This window comes from Oryctolagus cuniculus, chromosome 2 (assembly GCF_964237555.1).
Source record: "Oryctolagus cuniculus chromosome 2, mOryCun1.1, whole genome shotgun sequence".
NCBI classification, from domain to species: domain Eukaryota; kingdom Metazoa; phylum Chordata; class Mammalia; order Lagomorpha; family Leporidae; genus Oryctolagus; species Oryctolagus cuniculus.
The window spans coordinates 1,930,422-1,945,753 of NC_091433.1; the positions used below are offsets into that span (position 1 = coordinate 1,930,422).

Sequence of the window (15,332 nt, forward strand, 5' to 3'; positions counted from 1 at the left end):
AGTAGGCGCTCACTCAGTGTCTGTAGCGCAGCCTGGCATGCAGTAGGCGCTCACTCAGTGTCTGTAGCGCAGCCCGGCATGCAGTAGGCGCTCACTCAGTGTCTGTGGTGCAGCCCGGCATGCAGTAGGCACTCTCTCAGTGTCTGCAGCACAGCCCGCATGCAGTAGGCACTCTCAGTGTCTGTAGCGCAGCCCGGCATGCAGTAGGCGCTCACTCAGTGTCTGTAGCGCAGCCCGGCATGCAGTAGGCGCTCACTCAGTGTCTGCAGCACAGCCCGGCATGCAGTAGGCGCTCACTCAGTGTCTGTGGTGCAGCCCGGCATGCAGTAGGCGCTCACTCAGTGTCTGTAGCGCAGCCTGGCATGCAGTAGGCGCTCACTCAGTGTCTGTAGCATAGCCTGGCATGCAGTAGGCGCTCACTCAGTGTCTGTGGTGCAGCCCGGCATGCAGTAGGTGCTCACTCAGTGTCTGTAGCGCAGCCCGGCATGCAGTAGGCGCTCACTCAGTGTCTGTAGCGCAGCCCGGCATGCAGTAGGCGCTCACTCAGTGTCTGTAGCGCAGCCCGGCATGCAGTAGGCGCTCACTCAGTGTCTGTAGTGCAGCCTGGCATGCAGTAGGCGCTCACTCAGTGTCTGTAGCGCAGCCCGGCATGCAGTAGGCGCTCACTCAGTGTCTGTGGTGCAGCCCGGCATGCAGTAGGCACTCTCTCAGTGTCTGCAGCACAGCCCGCATGCAGTAGGCACTCTCAGTGTCTGTAGCGCAGCCCGGCATGCAGTAGGCGCTCACTCAGTGTCTGTAGCGCAGCCTGGCATGCAGTAGGCGCTCACTCAGTGCAGGAGCTCAGAAATCCATCAGAATGTGACTGATTTAGACAAAGTTTGCTGTTTGAGTGAGGGAGCTCCTGTCTGCTGCGGGCCGGGGCAGGTCCTGGGCGGGAGCTGGAACGTGATGCGGGGCTCCAGGTCTCCCGCGTGGGAGGCAGGGACTGACCCTGACCACTGGGGCTGCCCCAGCTGCCCCCGGGACGACCCTGACCGCTGGGGCCGCCCCGGCTGCCCCGGGACGACCCTGACCGCTGGGGCCGCCCCGGCTGCCCCGGGACGACCCTGACCGCGGGGGCCGCCCCGGCTGCCCCGGGACGACCCTGACCGCGGGGGCCGCCCCGGCTGCCCCGGGATGATCCTGACCGCTGGGGCCGCCCGGCTGCCCCGGGACGACCCTGACCGTGGGGGCCGCCCCGGCTGCCCTGGGACGACCCTGACCTCTGGGGCTGCCCCGGCTGCCCCCGGGACGACCCTGACCGCTGGGGCCGCCCCGGCTGCCCCAGGATGACCCTGACCGCGGGGGCCGCCCCGGCTGCCCCCGCGTGCCTTAGCAGGAGCTGGGACAGAGGCCCTGGACCCAGACGCTCCGACAGGGTGACCTCTGCACTGCCCCAGTGGGAGGAGTTTAAGCTCATTTATCTGAAAAGCAGAGTTGGGGGGAGAGGGGGAGGGGGAGGGGGAGGGGAGGGAGGGGCGGGGAAGGGAAGGAGAGGGGGAGGGAGGGGTACGGTGGGAGAGAGAGAGTTTTCGTTTGCCTGTTCCAGATGCCCACAACAGCCAGAGCCCAGAACCCCATCTGGGTCCTGACCCAGGCACGGGAGCCGTCGCCCTGCGCCCGGGCGCGCCGGCAGGCAGCTGGGTCGGGAGCAGAGAGCAGCCGGCCCAGCCGGGTTTCTGTTCCCCGTTTACTCAAGAGGCGGAGAGCCGGTGAGACGGAGCGAGCCCCGTGTGGCTCCCCTCCCGGTCTGCTGCAGCTGGGGGAGGGCCAGGCCCTGGCTGGGGGCGCAGGGGCCAGCACGCGGGCGGTCACGGCTGTCAGCCGGAGTGCGGCGGGAGCCTGGGCGGCGTGGTGCTGAGAGCGGGACTCACTCACGCCTCATTGTTTGCAGGTCGCGTCGTCCTGAGTGAGACGAGAGAAGGAGAGAAGGGATGGCGGGGTGGCGGGGGTGGCGGAGGGCAGTGCCGTGTGCGAGCGGCGCCTCCGGGCCAGGAGCGGCTCCCTCTGGCGCACAGGGAGGCGCCGGGCTGTTCCGGGGCTGCCTGGACGGTGGGGGAGCAGCTGGAGCCCCGGTCCGGCTGGCGCGGGGCGGGCTGCGTCCTCGCTGCTGCCCACCGGATGGTGCCTGGGTCCCGGTGGGAGCCAGCGGCCCCGCCCCTCCCCTCGCCCCTCCGAATCCCCCTGCCTGTTCACCGCTTTCATGTTAAGGGAAAATCACACTGCAGGGGAACGTGTATGATGTGATTTTAGGTGAACTACACGGGTTAGGAAGTTCTTAAGAAAAGTTTTCTCATTTCATTTTTGAAAGAGAAGTCGGCCGGCGCCGCGGCTCACTAGGCTAATCCTCCGCCTTGCGGCGCCGGCACACCGGTTGGGGTGCCGAATTCTGTCCCGGTTGCCCCTCTTCCAGGCCAGCTCTCTGCTGTGGCCAGGGAGTGCAGTGGAGGATGGCCCAGGTCCTTGGGCCCTGCACCCCATGGGAGACCAGGAGAAGCACCTGGCTCCTGGCTCCGGATCAGCGCGGTGCACTGGCCGCAGCGGCCATTGGGGGGTGAACCAATGGAAAAAGGAAGACCTTTCTCTCTGTCTCTCTCTCTCACTGTCCGCTCTGCCTGTCAAAAAAAAAAAAAAAAAAAAAGAGAGAGAAGTCTTCCATCTGCTGGTTCACCCCCTAAATGTCCACACAGCCAGGGCTGGGCCAGGCCAAAGCCAGGAGCCAGGGACTCCATCCTGGTCTCCCACGCTGGCGCAGGGGCCAGGGACTCCATCCTGGTCTCCCACGCTGGCGCAGGGGCCAGGGACTCCATCCTGGTCTCCCACGCTGGCGCAGGGGCCAGGGACTCCATCCTGGTCTCTCACACGGGTGCAGGGGCCCAGGGACTCCATCCTGGTCTCCCACGCTGGTGCACGGGCCAGGGACTCCATCCTGGTCTCCCACGCTGGCGCAGGTGCCCAGGGACTCCATCCTGGTCTCCCACGCGGGCGCAGGGGCCAGAGACTCCATCCTGGTCTCCCACGCGGGTGCAGGGCCCAGGGACTTGCGCCGTCACTGCCGTGTCCCCGCTGTGCATGGACAGGAAGCTGGGAGCGCGGGCGGAGCCGGGGTGGGGCCCAGGCGCTGGCAGTGGGCGCGGGCGTCAGGCAGCATCGTCACTGCTGGCCAAGCGCTGGCCTCAGAAGCAGGCACGGTGGACGGTGCGGGTGAGCCCCGCCGCCATGGCCAGCCTTCCGGCCCAGGGGTCAGGACTCTGCGCCGGCCGGATGAGGCACCGGAGCTGTTTGCAGGAGAAGCTTGGGAGGAGAGCTGCGGCGGGCCACGGTGGCGCCTGCGGTGACCGCCAGCGCCGCGCTTGTGTCCCGGCGAGCAGATGCCTGGGAGCCTGGTCCTGAGTGCCCACTGCCCCCGTGTGCCTCCTGCGGCTGCCGGCGGCCCGGCTCGTCTCCCGCTGCCCCCCCCGCGTGCGACTCCCGCTGCCCCCCGCGTGCGTCTCCCGCTGCCCCCCGCGTGCGACTCCCGCTGCCCCCCGCGTGCGTCTCCCGCTGCCCCCCGCGTGCGTCTCCCGCTGCCCGTGCTGGCTCCGTGTGTGTGGCCCGCCTCGCTCTCGTGCGGCCCCTGGGCTTCCAGAGATGAGGACGCGGGGCCGGGGGGCTGAGGGACCGCCCTGGAGTGGTCACCCCGTGACGGCCCCGCAGCAGGCGTCCTGGTCCGCTTCGGTTGTTGGTTCCGTAGTTGACAGGCCGTCCTGGCGTTAGCCGCTGTCGCGCAGTCGTTACGCTGTGCAGTGTCAGAGGTTCTACCCGACGCGTGCTGAGTGCACTGCTCTGTCAGCGCTGAGCCGCTGGGAGGGTTTCTAAGGAGGCCTTCCGCTTCGTCTTACTGCTCGCGGGCGCGTGTGCACGTGCCTGTGTGCACCTGCGTGTGTGCACGTGTGCACGTGTGTGCTTCTGCGTGTGTGCTCATATGCACGTGTGCACCTGCACGTGTGCATGTATGCGTGTGTGCACCTGCTCGTGTGCACTGTGTGTGCACCTGCGTGTGTGCACGTGCGCCTGTGTGCTTCTGCGCGTGTGCACCTGTACATGTGCATGTATGCATGTGTGCATGTATGCGTGTGTGCATGTGTGTGCACGAAAGCCTGTGTGCGTGTATGCATGCGTGTGCACCTGTGTGCATGCGTGCACATATGTGTGTGCATGCATGCGTGTGTGCACGTATGCGTGTGTGCATGTGTGTGCACGTAAGCCTGTGTGTGTATGCACTTGTGTGCATGCGTGCACATATGCGTGTGTGCATGTATGCGTGTGTGCACGTATGCGTGTGTGCATGTGTGTGCACATGTGTGTGTATATGTGTGCACATGTGTGGTGCGCGTGTGTGGTGGGCACGCACGTTGTGCATTCCCTTGAATCTGTTTGTGATCCTGTTACTGGAAACTTTATCCCAAGAACAAGGCTTCCTCCTACAGCTTTAGAGCAACTATTTTAAACACATAACACTGTTTAAATGACTGGTCGTGTTTTTTTTTGGGGGGGGGTAGCGCTGTGGTGTAGCAGGTAAAGCCACCGCCTGCAGTGCTGGCATCCCATATGGGCGCTGGTTCGAGTCCCAGCTGCTCCTCTTCCAACCCAGCTCTCTGCTGTGGCCTGAGAAAGCAGGAGAAGATGCCCAAGTCCTTGGGCCCCTGCACCCGCATGGGAGACCTGGAAGAAGCTCCTGGCTTCTGATCGGCCCAGCCCTGGCCATTGTGGCCATCTGGGGAGTGAGCCAGCGGAGGGAAGACCTCTCTCTCTCTCTCTCTCTCTCCCCCTCTGCCTTTCCTCTCTCTGTGTAACTCTGACTTGCAAATAAACAAATAAATCTTTTTTTAAGGACTATTTTTTTCGTTACAACAAAATGGCCCGTGTATCGCTTTTGAAAGTGAGCTTGTGCAGAGGCAGCGCAGAGGCCTGTGTGGGCCCCCAGCCGAGTGGAGGGTGCCCCCTGCCCACACGGGCCCCGGCTGCCTGAGAGGCCTGTGTACCAGGTTAGCCCCTCGCTGCCTGAGAGGCCTGCACACAAGGTTAGCCCCTCACTGTCTGAGAGGCCTGTGCACCAGGTTAGCCCCTCGCTGCCTGAGAGGCCTGTGTACCAGGTTAGCCCCTCGCTGCCTGAGAGGCCTGCACACAAGGTTAGCCCCTGGCTGTCTGAGAGGCCTGTGCACCAGGTCAGCCCCTCGCTGTCTGAGAGGCCTGCACACAAGGTTAGCCCCTCGCTGTCTGAGAGGCCTGTGACAAGGTTAGCCCCTCGCTGTCTGAGAGAGGCCTGTGCACCAGGTTAGCCCCTCGCTGCCTGAGAGGCCTGCACACAAGGTTAGCCCCTCACTGTCTGAGAGGCCTGTGCACCAGGTTAGCCCCTCGCTGTCTGAGAGAGGCCTGAGCACCAGGTTAGCCCCTCGCTGCCTGAGAGGCCTGCACGCAAGGTTAGCCCCTCACTGTCTGAGAGGCCTGTGTACCAGGTTAGCCCCTCGCTGTCTGAGAGAGGCCTGAGCACCAGGTTAGCCCCTCGCTGCCTGAGAGGCCTGCACACAAGGTTAGCCCCTCACTGTCTGAGAGGCCTGTGCACCAGGTTAGCCCCTCACTGTCTGAGAGAGGCCTGAGCACCAGGTTAGCCCCTTGCTGTCTGAGAGGCCTGCACGCAAGGTTAGCCCCTCGGTGCCTGAGAGGCCTGCACACAAGGTTAGCCCCTCGCTGCCTGAGAGGCCTGTGTACCAGGTTAGCCCTCGCTGGCTCTGGGAGGGTGCCCACTGCCCACACGGGCCTCGGCTGCCTGTGCAGCAAGGGGGCTCGTGCTGCACCTGCTGTCCTGGGAGTCTGAGGTTTAGAACGAGCCCGGCCGAGCGTGCCCACACGACCAGCCCCCCGTGAAGACCCCGCACACGGAGTCCCTGCCGGGCTCCCCTGGCTGACTGCATGTCCTGTGTGTTGTCAGAACGTCTCGCTGGGGGACTGAGCACGAGCTGGGAGAGTCCACTGGGAGAGGATTCTGGGAGCTCGGCCGGTCTCCGGCCCCCGCCCCCGCCCCTGCCCCTGCCCTCCTGACTGAGCTCTGAGGGCCTCTGGGCCGCGTCCTGGGGGCAGGGGGCCGGGGGTCCTCATGGATTTGTTGTTCGTTTCGGAAGGGAGAGAGAGAGAGAGCGAGCGAGCGAGCGAGCTTCCTTCACTGTTCACTTCCCAGAGGCGCAGCAGGCAGAGCTGGACCACGTTAAACCCGGAGCCAGGCTTCCTCCGGTCTCCCTCGGGGTGCAGGCCAGGCAGGCGGCGGCTGTGCGGGGCTGCTGGCGCCGTCCAGTGCCGCTGTCTCGTCGGCGCGTCTCAGGGAGCGCGAGGGGATCTCTGATTCTCTCCAAAGTCACTGTTCTCCAGGGGTCAGGGCCCGGCCCCACGCGGGCCTCGCCCCCGGGGGTGTCCTTGGGAGAGATGCCACCGCTCACGCTCTGACCCCCGGGCTCCCAGACGGCTTCCCAGTTCTTGTCGGACTCCGCTGGGAGAAGCGAGAACCCAGGCCGCGTCTCCGCCGGCCGGCACGAAGCAGCTGCCGCTCCCTCCGCGTTTAATTCTGCATGAGCCGCGGCGAGAGCTGTTCATTCGATCCGAGCCGCGTCGGGTCAGGCCTGCTCCTGCTCGAGTGTCGGCCGCGTGCCAGCTGTCGCCAGGCCCGGCTCGGCGCTTCGCGCGTGTGCGGAAGGCGGGTGGCCCTGGGGGTGGCTGCGGGTGGCCCTGGGGGTGGCTGGGGGTGGCCCTGTGGGTGTCTGGGGGGGTGGCCCTGTGGGTGGCTGGGGGTGGCCCTGGGGGTGGCTGGGGGGTGGCCCCTGGGGGTGGCCCTGGGGGTGGCCCTGTGGGTGTCTGGGGGGGTGGCCCTGTGGGTGTCTGGGGGGTGGCTCCTGTGGGTGTCTGTCCGGGGGTGGCCCTGGGGGTGGCTGGGGGGGTGGCCCTGTGGGTGTCTGGGGGTGGCCCTGGGGGTGTCTGGGGGGTGGCCCTGGGGGTGTCTGGGGGGGTGGCCCTGTGGGTGTCTGGGGGGTGGCCCCTGTGGGTGTCTGTCCGGGGGTGGCCCTGGGGGTGGCTGGGGGGGTGGCCCTGTGGGTGTCTGGGGGTGGCCCTGGGGGTGTCTGGGGGGTGGCCCTGGGGGTGGCCGGGGTGTGTGGTGAGGGCCCCTGTGCCTGTGTGTCATCTGGTCTGGCGCCGGAGGCCTCGTGTGTCCCACACAATCTGTCCTTCATGTTGGCTTGCTTGCAAGAGGGCCTCGGGCTAGGAGGGAAGACGGGGACCCCTCGCCCTGTGGAAAATGTGGGGGGATTTATGGTCGAATAAGGGGCTGCATCAGGGCTTCAGGTGCCTTGAACCCAGGGTCCGCGGCAGGCCGACTGCGCCCCCTGCAGGTTGTGTGTGTCAGGGTGTGCGTGTGTACACGTGTGTGCATGTGTGTCGTCAGCATCTGCACTGTGCAGCCACCAGGGGTCAATGCAGACCGGCGTCAGGGCTGTGCCGGGCGCAGCTCTGGCTGGAGGCGGGCAGCTGGGCTGTGGCGGTGTCCCCACGGTGACAGCGTCCTGGCTGCCCTGCTGTGTCCGGACAGTGCGGGGTCTTCAGTAATGCGCTCTTTATTTTTTCTTCATAGGGTGTTGCTTCAGGCGCCCTCTGAACCCGGCTCCCTGGACGCTGGAGACATGCCTGGGGCCCTGGCCGCGCGTCACCATGTATAGAGCGGGGGAGGCCGGGAAGCGGCCCCCTCGGGTGCGCAGCGTGGAAGTTGCCCGAGGCCGAGCCGGCTACGGCTTCACCCTCTCCGGCCAGGCGCCGTGCGTGCTGAGCTGCGTGGTCCGAGGGAGCCCCGCCGACTGTGTGGGCCTGCGCCCCGGGGACCAGATCCTGGCCGTCAACGAGACCAGCGTGCGGAAGGCTTCCCACGAGGACGTGGTGAAGCTGATCGGCCAGTGCTCCGGCGTGCTGCACATGGTGGTCGGGGAGGGCGCCGGCCGCGCCGACTCCTGCTCCAGCGACGACGAGGGCGGCCTGCACGCCGGGGAGGGCTGGTGGAAGCCCCGGCTCGACTCCAAGGCCCTGGGCATCAACCGCGCCCAGAGGGTCGTGGAGGAGGTGCAGTCGGGGGGCATCTTCAGCATGATCTTCGAGAGCCCGGGCCTCTGCCGCGGCAGCTCGGAGCCCGCGGCGCTCACGCACAGGTCCCTCTCGGAGTCGGCGGCTCCCGGAGACCCAGGCCCCAGCGCGCTGTCCCGGGGAGAGGCGCCCAGGGCCGTCCACGATGACTCGGCGTTCGGCCCCGGCGACGGCGGCTTGGACGCGAGCATCTTGAACGTCGCCATGGTCGTGGGCTACCTGGGCTCCATCGAGCTCCCGTCCACCAGCTCCAACCTGGAGTGCGACAGCTGGCAGGCCATCCGGGGCTGCATGCGGCGGCTGCGGGCGGGGCACAAGGTCCACGCGCTCGTGTCCATGAGGATCCTGCACGACCGCGTGCAGCTGTGCGCCGACAAGGCCGGCGTCGTGGCCGAGTACCCGGCCGAGAAGCTGGCCTTCAGCGCCGTGTGCCCCGACGACAGGCGCTTCTTCGGGCTGGTGACCATGCAGGGCAGCGCGGGCGGGGGCCTGGCGCAGGAGGAGGAGGGCGCGCTGCGCACGTCCTGCCACGTGTTCATGGTGGACCCCGAGCTGTTCCAGCACAGGGCGCACCAGGGCATCGCTCGGCGCTTCGGCTTCGCCTGCACGGCCGACCCCGACACGAGCGGCTGCCTGGAGTTCCCGGCGTCCTCGCTGCCCGTCCTGCAGTTCGTGTCGGTCCTGTACCGGGACATGGGCGAGCTGATTGAGGGCGTGCGGGCCCGCGCCTTCCTGGACGGCGACGCCGACGCCCACCAGAACAACAGCACTGGCAGCAACAGCGACAGTGGCATTGGGAATTTCACGCAAGAGGAGAAGAGCAACCGGGTGCTGGTGGTGGACCTGGGCGGGAGCGCCAGCAGGCACGGCCCAGGGGCCGGCAGTGCCGGGTGGGAGGCGGCCGGTGGGAGGCTCTCACAGTCCTGGGGTGGCCCCTGGAATGGGGGCTTCTGCCACGACGCCGAGGGGAGCGCCCCCTTCGAAGCCACCCCCCAGGCAGACAGGCCCCGGGACTTGGGCAAGCACCTGGGACCCCCCTGCCACGGGGAGGCGCCCCCCGCCGCCTCCCGGAGCTCAGTGCCTCCCTCCAGGCGGGGCGCCGGCCAGCGGTGGCTGCCGGTGCACGTGCTGCAGGACTGGCAGTGTGGGCACGCCAGCGACCAGGAGTCCTACACGGACTCCACCGACGGCTGGTCCAGCGTCAACTGCGGCACGCTGCCCCCTCCCATGAGCAAGATCCCCGCGGACCGCTACCGCGTGGACGGCAGCTTCCCGCAGCCCCCGCTGGGCGCCCAGAGCGCCGACTGGCCCAGGAAGGCTCTGGGGGTGCAGAACCTCTTCAGTCCCCATCGGAACGCCAGGAAGAGCAAAGATGACAAGAAGGTGAGTCTCCCGGGGCGGCCCAGGCGCCTGCCACGGCCCTCTGCCGGCTGCCACGGGGGCGCCGGAGCCCCCGCCCGTCCTCGCCGCTGCTGGCCCCGGCTCTGACTCCTGTTGCTGGCCCCGGGCAGGACGTCAGCCGCCTGGAGGGTGGCGCCAGGGCTGCTCAGCCTGGTGCGGGCCTGACTCTCCTCCCACTCCCCCTGCTGCCGTGGCTGGCTGGCTCCTCCCACGTGGGCCCTGCGAAGTCCCTTTTGTTTGTGACCCCCCCCCCCCAGCCCGAGCCTGCTGTGGTGTGAGAGGGATCCTCTGGGGGTGGGAGCACACGCGCCCGCAGAGCTGTGGGCCCCGCGGTGGAGCTTGCCCAGGGTGGGCCCCGGCTGCCTCCCCCACGGGAGACTGGGCCTGGGCGGGGTCTGTCCTTGTGCCCTGGGGCGGAGCCAGCGCCCTCCTCTGGGACTCCCCCTTGCGGGGGCAGGGCTGCGAGGTCGGCCCGGCGTTGGCTCGGTCGGCTTTCCAGGAATTTTCTGCATTTATTTTTTGTTTTTGAGTGCTGAAATGTGCAGAGCTAACCCCCAGAGGCTCCTGGGGCTGGCTTGGGCCAGGGACACCGGGGAAGCCGTGTGCTCCCATGTGACGCCCTGGGCTTGGGGGGGCCCCGGGCGAGCGCAAGCCCATCTGGGGGCCTGCGCACACTGCTGGGCTTTGGGGGAAAGGTGGTCGTGGCTGCGCGGACTGCAGCCCAGCACGCACGGGGGCTCCAGCAGGGGGCTGGGCCGCGGGTGCCGCCTGCCCGCCCCTCCTTGTTTCCAGAGAGGCGAGCCCTCGGGGGGGAGCCCAGCGTGGCGCCCAGCCGGCTTCCGTGGGCTGTGCAGGCCGGGCCTCGGGGAGGGGCCGAGTTGTTCCTTGAGATGGGGAAACCCGCCGTTTCTCTGGGTACCTGCGCTGTGGGAGTGACCGCGCTGCCCCCGACAGGAGGGCCTGCATGCGTCCTGGTGCTGCCACACCTTCCATTGCCGGCGGCGTCCCCTTGGCAGGTGGGGTCCTCGGGGAGGCTGCAGACTGGGCACAGCAGACCCCGGCGACCGATTGGCATGGGAGCTGCGGGCCCTGGGCTCAGGCCCCGTGGGGCCGGGTGTTGGAGTAGGCAGGGTGGGGTGCAGCCTCGGGCTCCCCGCTGGTGCACAGCCACCTGCAGCAGACCCCACCCCGCCGACTCGCCGTGCAGTGCCGGCTGTGGGGTGCCCGGCCGTGATGGTGCCAGCTGTGTGGTGCCGGCTGTGGGGTGCCGGCTGTGGGGTGCTGGCTGTGATGGTGCCGGCTGTGGGTGCTGGCTGTGGGGTGCCGGCTGTGATGGTGCCGGCTGTGGGTGCTGGCTGTGGGGTGCCGGCTGTGATGGTGCCAGCCGTGGGGTGCTGGCTGTGGGGTGCCGGCTGTGATGGTGCCGGCTGTGGGGTGCTGGCTGTGTGGTGCCGGCTGTGGGGTGCCGGCTGTGGGGTGCCGGCTGTGTGGTGCCGGCTGTGGGGTGCCGGCTGTGATGGTGCCGGCTGTGGGGTGCTGGCTGTGGGGTGCCGGCTGTGATGGTGTCGGCTGTGGGGTGCCCGGCTGTGATGGTATCGGCTGTGGAGTGCCGGAGTGCCGGCTGTGGGGTGCCAGCTGTGGCGGTGCTGGCTGTGGTGGTGCCGGCTGTGGGGTGCCGAGCTGCCTCACGAGGGCCCCTGGACGAGGCCAGGTGACGTGGTTCTCACCTCTGACAGGACACGCAAGTTCCTGGATGTGAGGTCACGTGTCCACGGTCAGGTGTCCACGATCGGGGCAGGAAGCTCTGTGGGCGGAGCTGGCCAGTGGGCGAGGGGACATGGGAGCCTGCCGGGCCGAGCTGCAGGAAGGGCCGGGCTGGGTGTCTGGTACCGGTCCGAGCCCCTTGGCTGGCCGCCCTCCTGCACAGCGGCACAGGTGGTCCTTTGTGCACGGCGCCGTCCCCTAGGCTGTCACCACGTGCCATGGTTTGTGCGGCAGGTCTCTGGGGTGATCTCTTATTGGGTGGCTGAGTGTCTCTGGCTTAGTGTAGGATCAGACTGGACAGAGATCTCCCTGGACGCCAGGAGCGGCCGGGCTCCCAGCCTCGCCAGGCGGTGTGAGTCAGCGCGTGCCCGGCCGCGGCTCTGCCCTGGCCCTCGCTTCCTTCCCAGCCCAGGCAGCACGGACCACTGGGCTGTCGGGGGTCGTGCAGCCCTGCGGGGGCCGCTCTGGGGTTTCCACCTCCCTCCCCCGGTGTGTCTTACTCCTCGGCGCTTCCTTTTCCCTCGGCCGTGGTCTGTACCCGCGGTGGGGGCGGCTTCCTGTCTCTGCAGCAGCTCCGACCCCGGCAGCCTGGGCGCTGCTGTGCTGAGTGGGCAGCGAGCTCCCTCGTCCGGCACAGGCCGAGCCCCCGCGTTGCCCTGGGGCCCCGTGTTGTTCTCACACGCGTGGCTCCGCACCTGCGTGCTGCTCAGCTCCTCCTCATGCAGACGCTCCCGTTAACGTGCCGGCACCAGACTCAGCAATGTGTGCCAGATGGAAGCAGCTGGTGGGAGAGGCCAGTCGGTCTTTGGCAGATCCCGCGCCCCTGCCCCCTGGAACGCGCCTCCCGATCCCTCACCCCTGCCCCCTGGACCACGCCTCCCGATCCCTCACCCCTGCCCCCTGGACCATGCCTCCCGATCCCTCACCCCTGCCCCCTGGACCACACCTCCCGATCCCTCACCCCTGCCCCCTGGAACGCGCCTCGCAATCCCTCACCCCTGCCCCCTGGACCGCACCTCCCGATCCCTCACCCCTGCCCCCTGGACCATGCCTCCCGATTCCTCACCCCTGCCCCCTGGACCACGCCTCCCGATTCCTCACCCCTGCCCCCTGGACCGCGCGTCCCGATCCCTCACCCCTGCCCCCTGGACCATGCCTCCCGATTCCTCACCCCTGCCCCCTGGACCACGCCTCCCGATTCCTCACCCCTGCCCCCTGGACCGCACCTCCCGATCCCTCACCCCTGCCCCCTGGACCATGCCTCCCGATTCCTCACCCCTGCCCCCTGGACCACGCCTCCCGATTCCTCACCCCTGCCCCCTGGACCGCGCGTCCCGATCCCTCACCCCTGCCCCCTGGACCACGCCTCCTGATCCCTCACCCCTGCCCCCTGGACCACGCCTCCCGATCCCTCACCCCTGCCCCCTGGACCACACCTCCCGATCCCTCACCCCTGCCCCCTGGACCCCACCTCCCGATCCCTCACCCCTGCCCCCTGGACCACGCCTCCCGATCCCTCACCCCTGCCCCCTGGACTACACCTCCCGATCCCTCACCCCTGCCCCCTGGACCACACCTCCCGATCCCTCACCCCTGCCCCCTGGACCGCGCCTCCCGATCCCTCATCCCTGCCCGCTGGACTGCGCCTCCCTATCCCTCACCCCTGCCCCCTGACCATGCCTCCCGATCCCTCACCCCTGCCCCCTGGACCGCGCCTCCCGATCCCTCATCCCTGCCCCCTGGACTGTGCCTCCCGATCCCTCACCCCTGCCCCCTGGACCATGCCTCCCGATCCCTCACCCCTGCCCCCTGGACCCCACCTCCCGATCCCTCACCCCTGCCCCCTGGACCCCACCTCCCGATCCCTCACCCCTGCCCCCTGGACCCCACCTCCCGATCCCTCACCCCTGCCCCCTGGACCACACCTCCCCATTCCTCACCCCTGCCCCCTGGACCACGCCTCCCGATCCCTCACCCCTGCCCCCTGGACCACGCCTCCCCATTCCTCACCCCTGCCCCCTGGACCCCACCTCCCGATTCCTCACCCCTGCCCCCTGGACTGCGCCTCCCGATCCCTCACCCCCCCTGCCCCCTGGACCGCGCCTCCCGATCCCTCACCCCTGCCCCCTGGACCACGCCTCCCGATTCCTCACCCCTGCCCCCTGGACCACGCCTCCCGATCCCTCACCCCTGCCCCCTGGACCCCACCTCCCCATTCCTCACCCCCGCCCCCTGGACTGCACCTCCCGATCCCTCACCCCTGCCCCCTGGACCGCGCATCCCGATCCCTCACCCCTGCCCCCTGGACCGTGCATCCCGATCCCTCACCCCTGCCCCCTGGACCACACCTCCCTATCCCTCACCCCTGCCCCCTGGACTGCGCCTCCCTATCCCTCACCCCTGCCCCCTGGACCACACCTCCCGATCCCTCACCCCTGCCCCCTGGACTGCGCCTCCTGATCCCTCACCCCTGCCCCCTGGACCACGCCTCCCGATCCCTCACCCCTGCCCCCTGGACCACACCTCCCCATTCCTCACCCCTGCCCCCTGGACCACACCTCCCCATTCCTCACCCCCGCCCCCTGGACCACACCTCCCCATTCCTCACCCCTGCCCCCTGGACCATGCCTCCCGATCCCTCACCCCCCCCTGCCCCCTGGACCACACCTCCCGATCCCTCACCCCTGCCCCCTGGACTGCGCCTCCCTATCCCTCACCCCTGCCCCCTGGACTGCGCCTCCCTATCCCTCACCCCTGCCCCCTGGACCACACCTCCCAATCCCTCACCCCTGCCCCCTGGACTGCGCCTCCCGATCCCTCACCCCTGCCCCCTGGACCACGCCTCCCGATCCCTCACCCCTGCCCCCTGGACTGCGCCTCCCGATCCCTCACCCCTGCCCCCTGGACCTTGCCTCCCGATCCCTCACCCCTGCCCCCTGGACCGCGCCTCCCGATCCCTCACCCCTGCCCCCTGGACCGCGCCTCCCTATCCCTCACCCCTGCCCCCTGGACCCCACCTCCCGATCCCTCACCCCTGCCCCCTGGACCACACCTCCCCATTCCTCACCCCTGCCCCCTGGACCACGCCTCCCGATCCCTCACCCCTGCCCCCTGGACCACGCCTCCCCATTCCTCACCCCTGCCCCCTGGACCCCACCTCCCGATTCCTCACCCCTGCCCCCTGGACTGCGCCTCCCGATCCCTCACCCCCCCTGCCCCCTGGACCGCGCCTCCCGATCCCTCACCCCTGCCCCCTGGACCACGCCTCCCCATTCCTCACCCCTGCCCCCTGGACCACGCCTCCCGATTCCTCACCCCTGCCCCCTGGACCCCACCTCCCGATTCCTCACCCCTGCCCCCTGGACTGCACCTCCCGATCCCTCACCCCTGCCCCCTGGACCGCGCCTCCCGATCCCTCACCCCCCCCGCACCCTGGACTGCACCTCCCGATCCCTCACCCCTGCCCCCTGGACCACACCTCCCGATTCCTCACCCCTGCCCCCTGGACTGCGCCTCCCTATCCCTCACCCCTGCCCCCTGGACTGCGCCTCCCTATCCCTCACCCCTGCCCCCTGGACCACACCTCCCGATCCCTCACCCCTGCCCCCTGGACCGCGCCTCCTGATCCCTCACCCCTGCCCCCTGGACCGCACCTCCCGATCCCTCACCCCTGCCCCCTGGACCACACCTCCCGATCCCTCACCCCTGCCCCCTGGACCGCGCCTCCCGATCCCTCACCCCTGCCCCCTGGACCGCACCTCCCAATCCCTCACCCCTGCCCCCTGGGCCACGCCTCCCGATCCCTCACCCCTGCCCCCTGGACCACGCCTCCCGATTCCTCACCCCTGCCCCCTGGACCACACCTCCCCATTCCTCACCCCTGCCCCCTGGACCGGACCACACCTCCCCATTCCTCACCCCCTGCCCCCTGGACCATGCCTCCCGATTCCTCACCCCTGCCCCCTGGACCA

The 15,332-nt window shown here is 68.8% G+C and overlaps 1 protein-coding gene across 2 annotated transcripts in view; it reads left to right on the top strand.

Annotated features, from left to right (window-relative positions):
• Positions 1 to 15,332, top strand: part of RGS12 (regulator of G protein signaling 12) — a 79,505-nt gene that overhangs the window by 5,414 nt on the left and 58,759 nt on the right. For both annotated transcript variants that reach the window (XM_051841604.2, XM_070067985.1), the window contains exon 2: positions 7,697 to 9,579. In XM_051841604.2, the coding sequence (XP_051697564.2) occupies positions 7,774 to 9,579 (1,806 nt within the window). In that variant the 5' untranslated portion in view covers positions 7,697 to 7,773. The remainder of the gene's footprint in view (positions 1 to 7,696; positions 9,580 to 15,332) is intronic.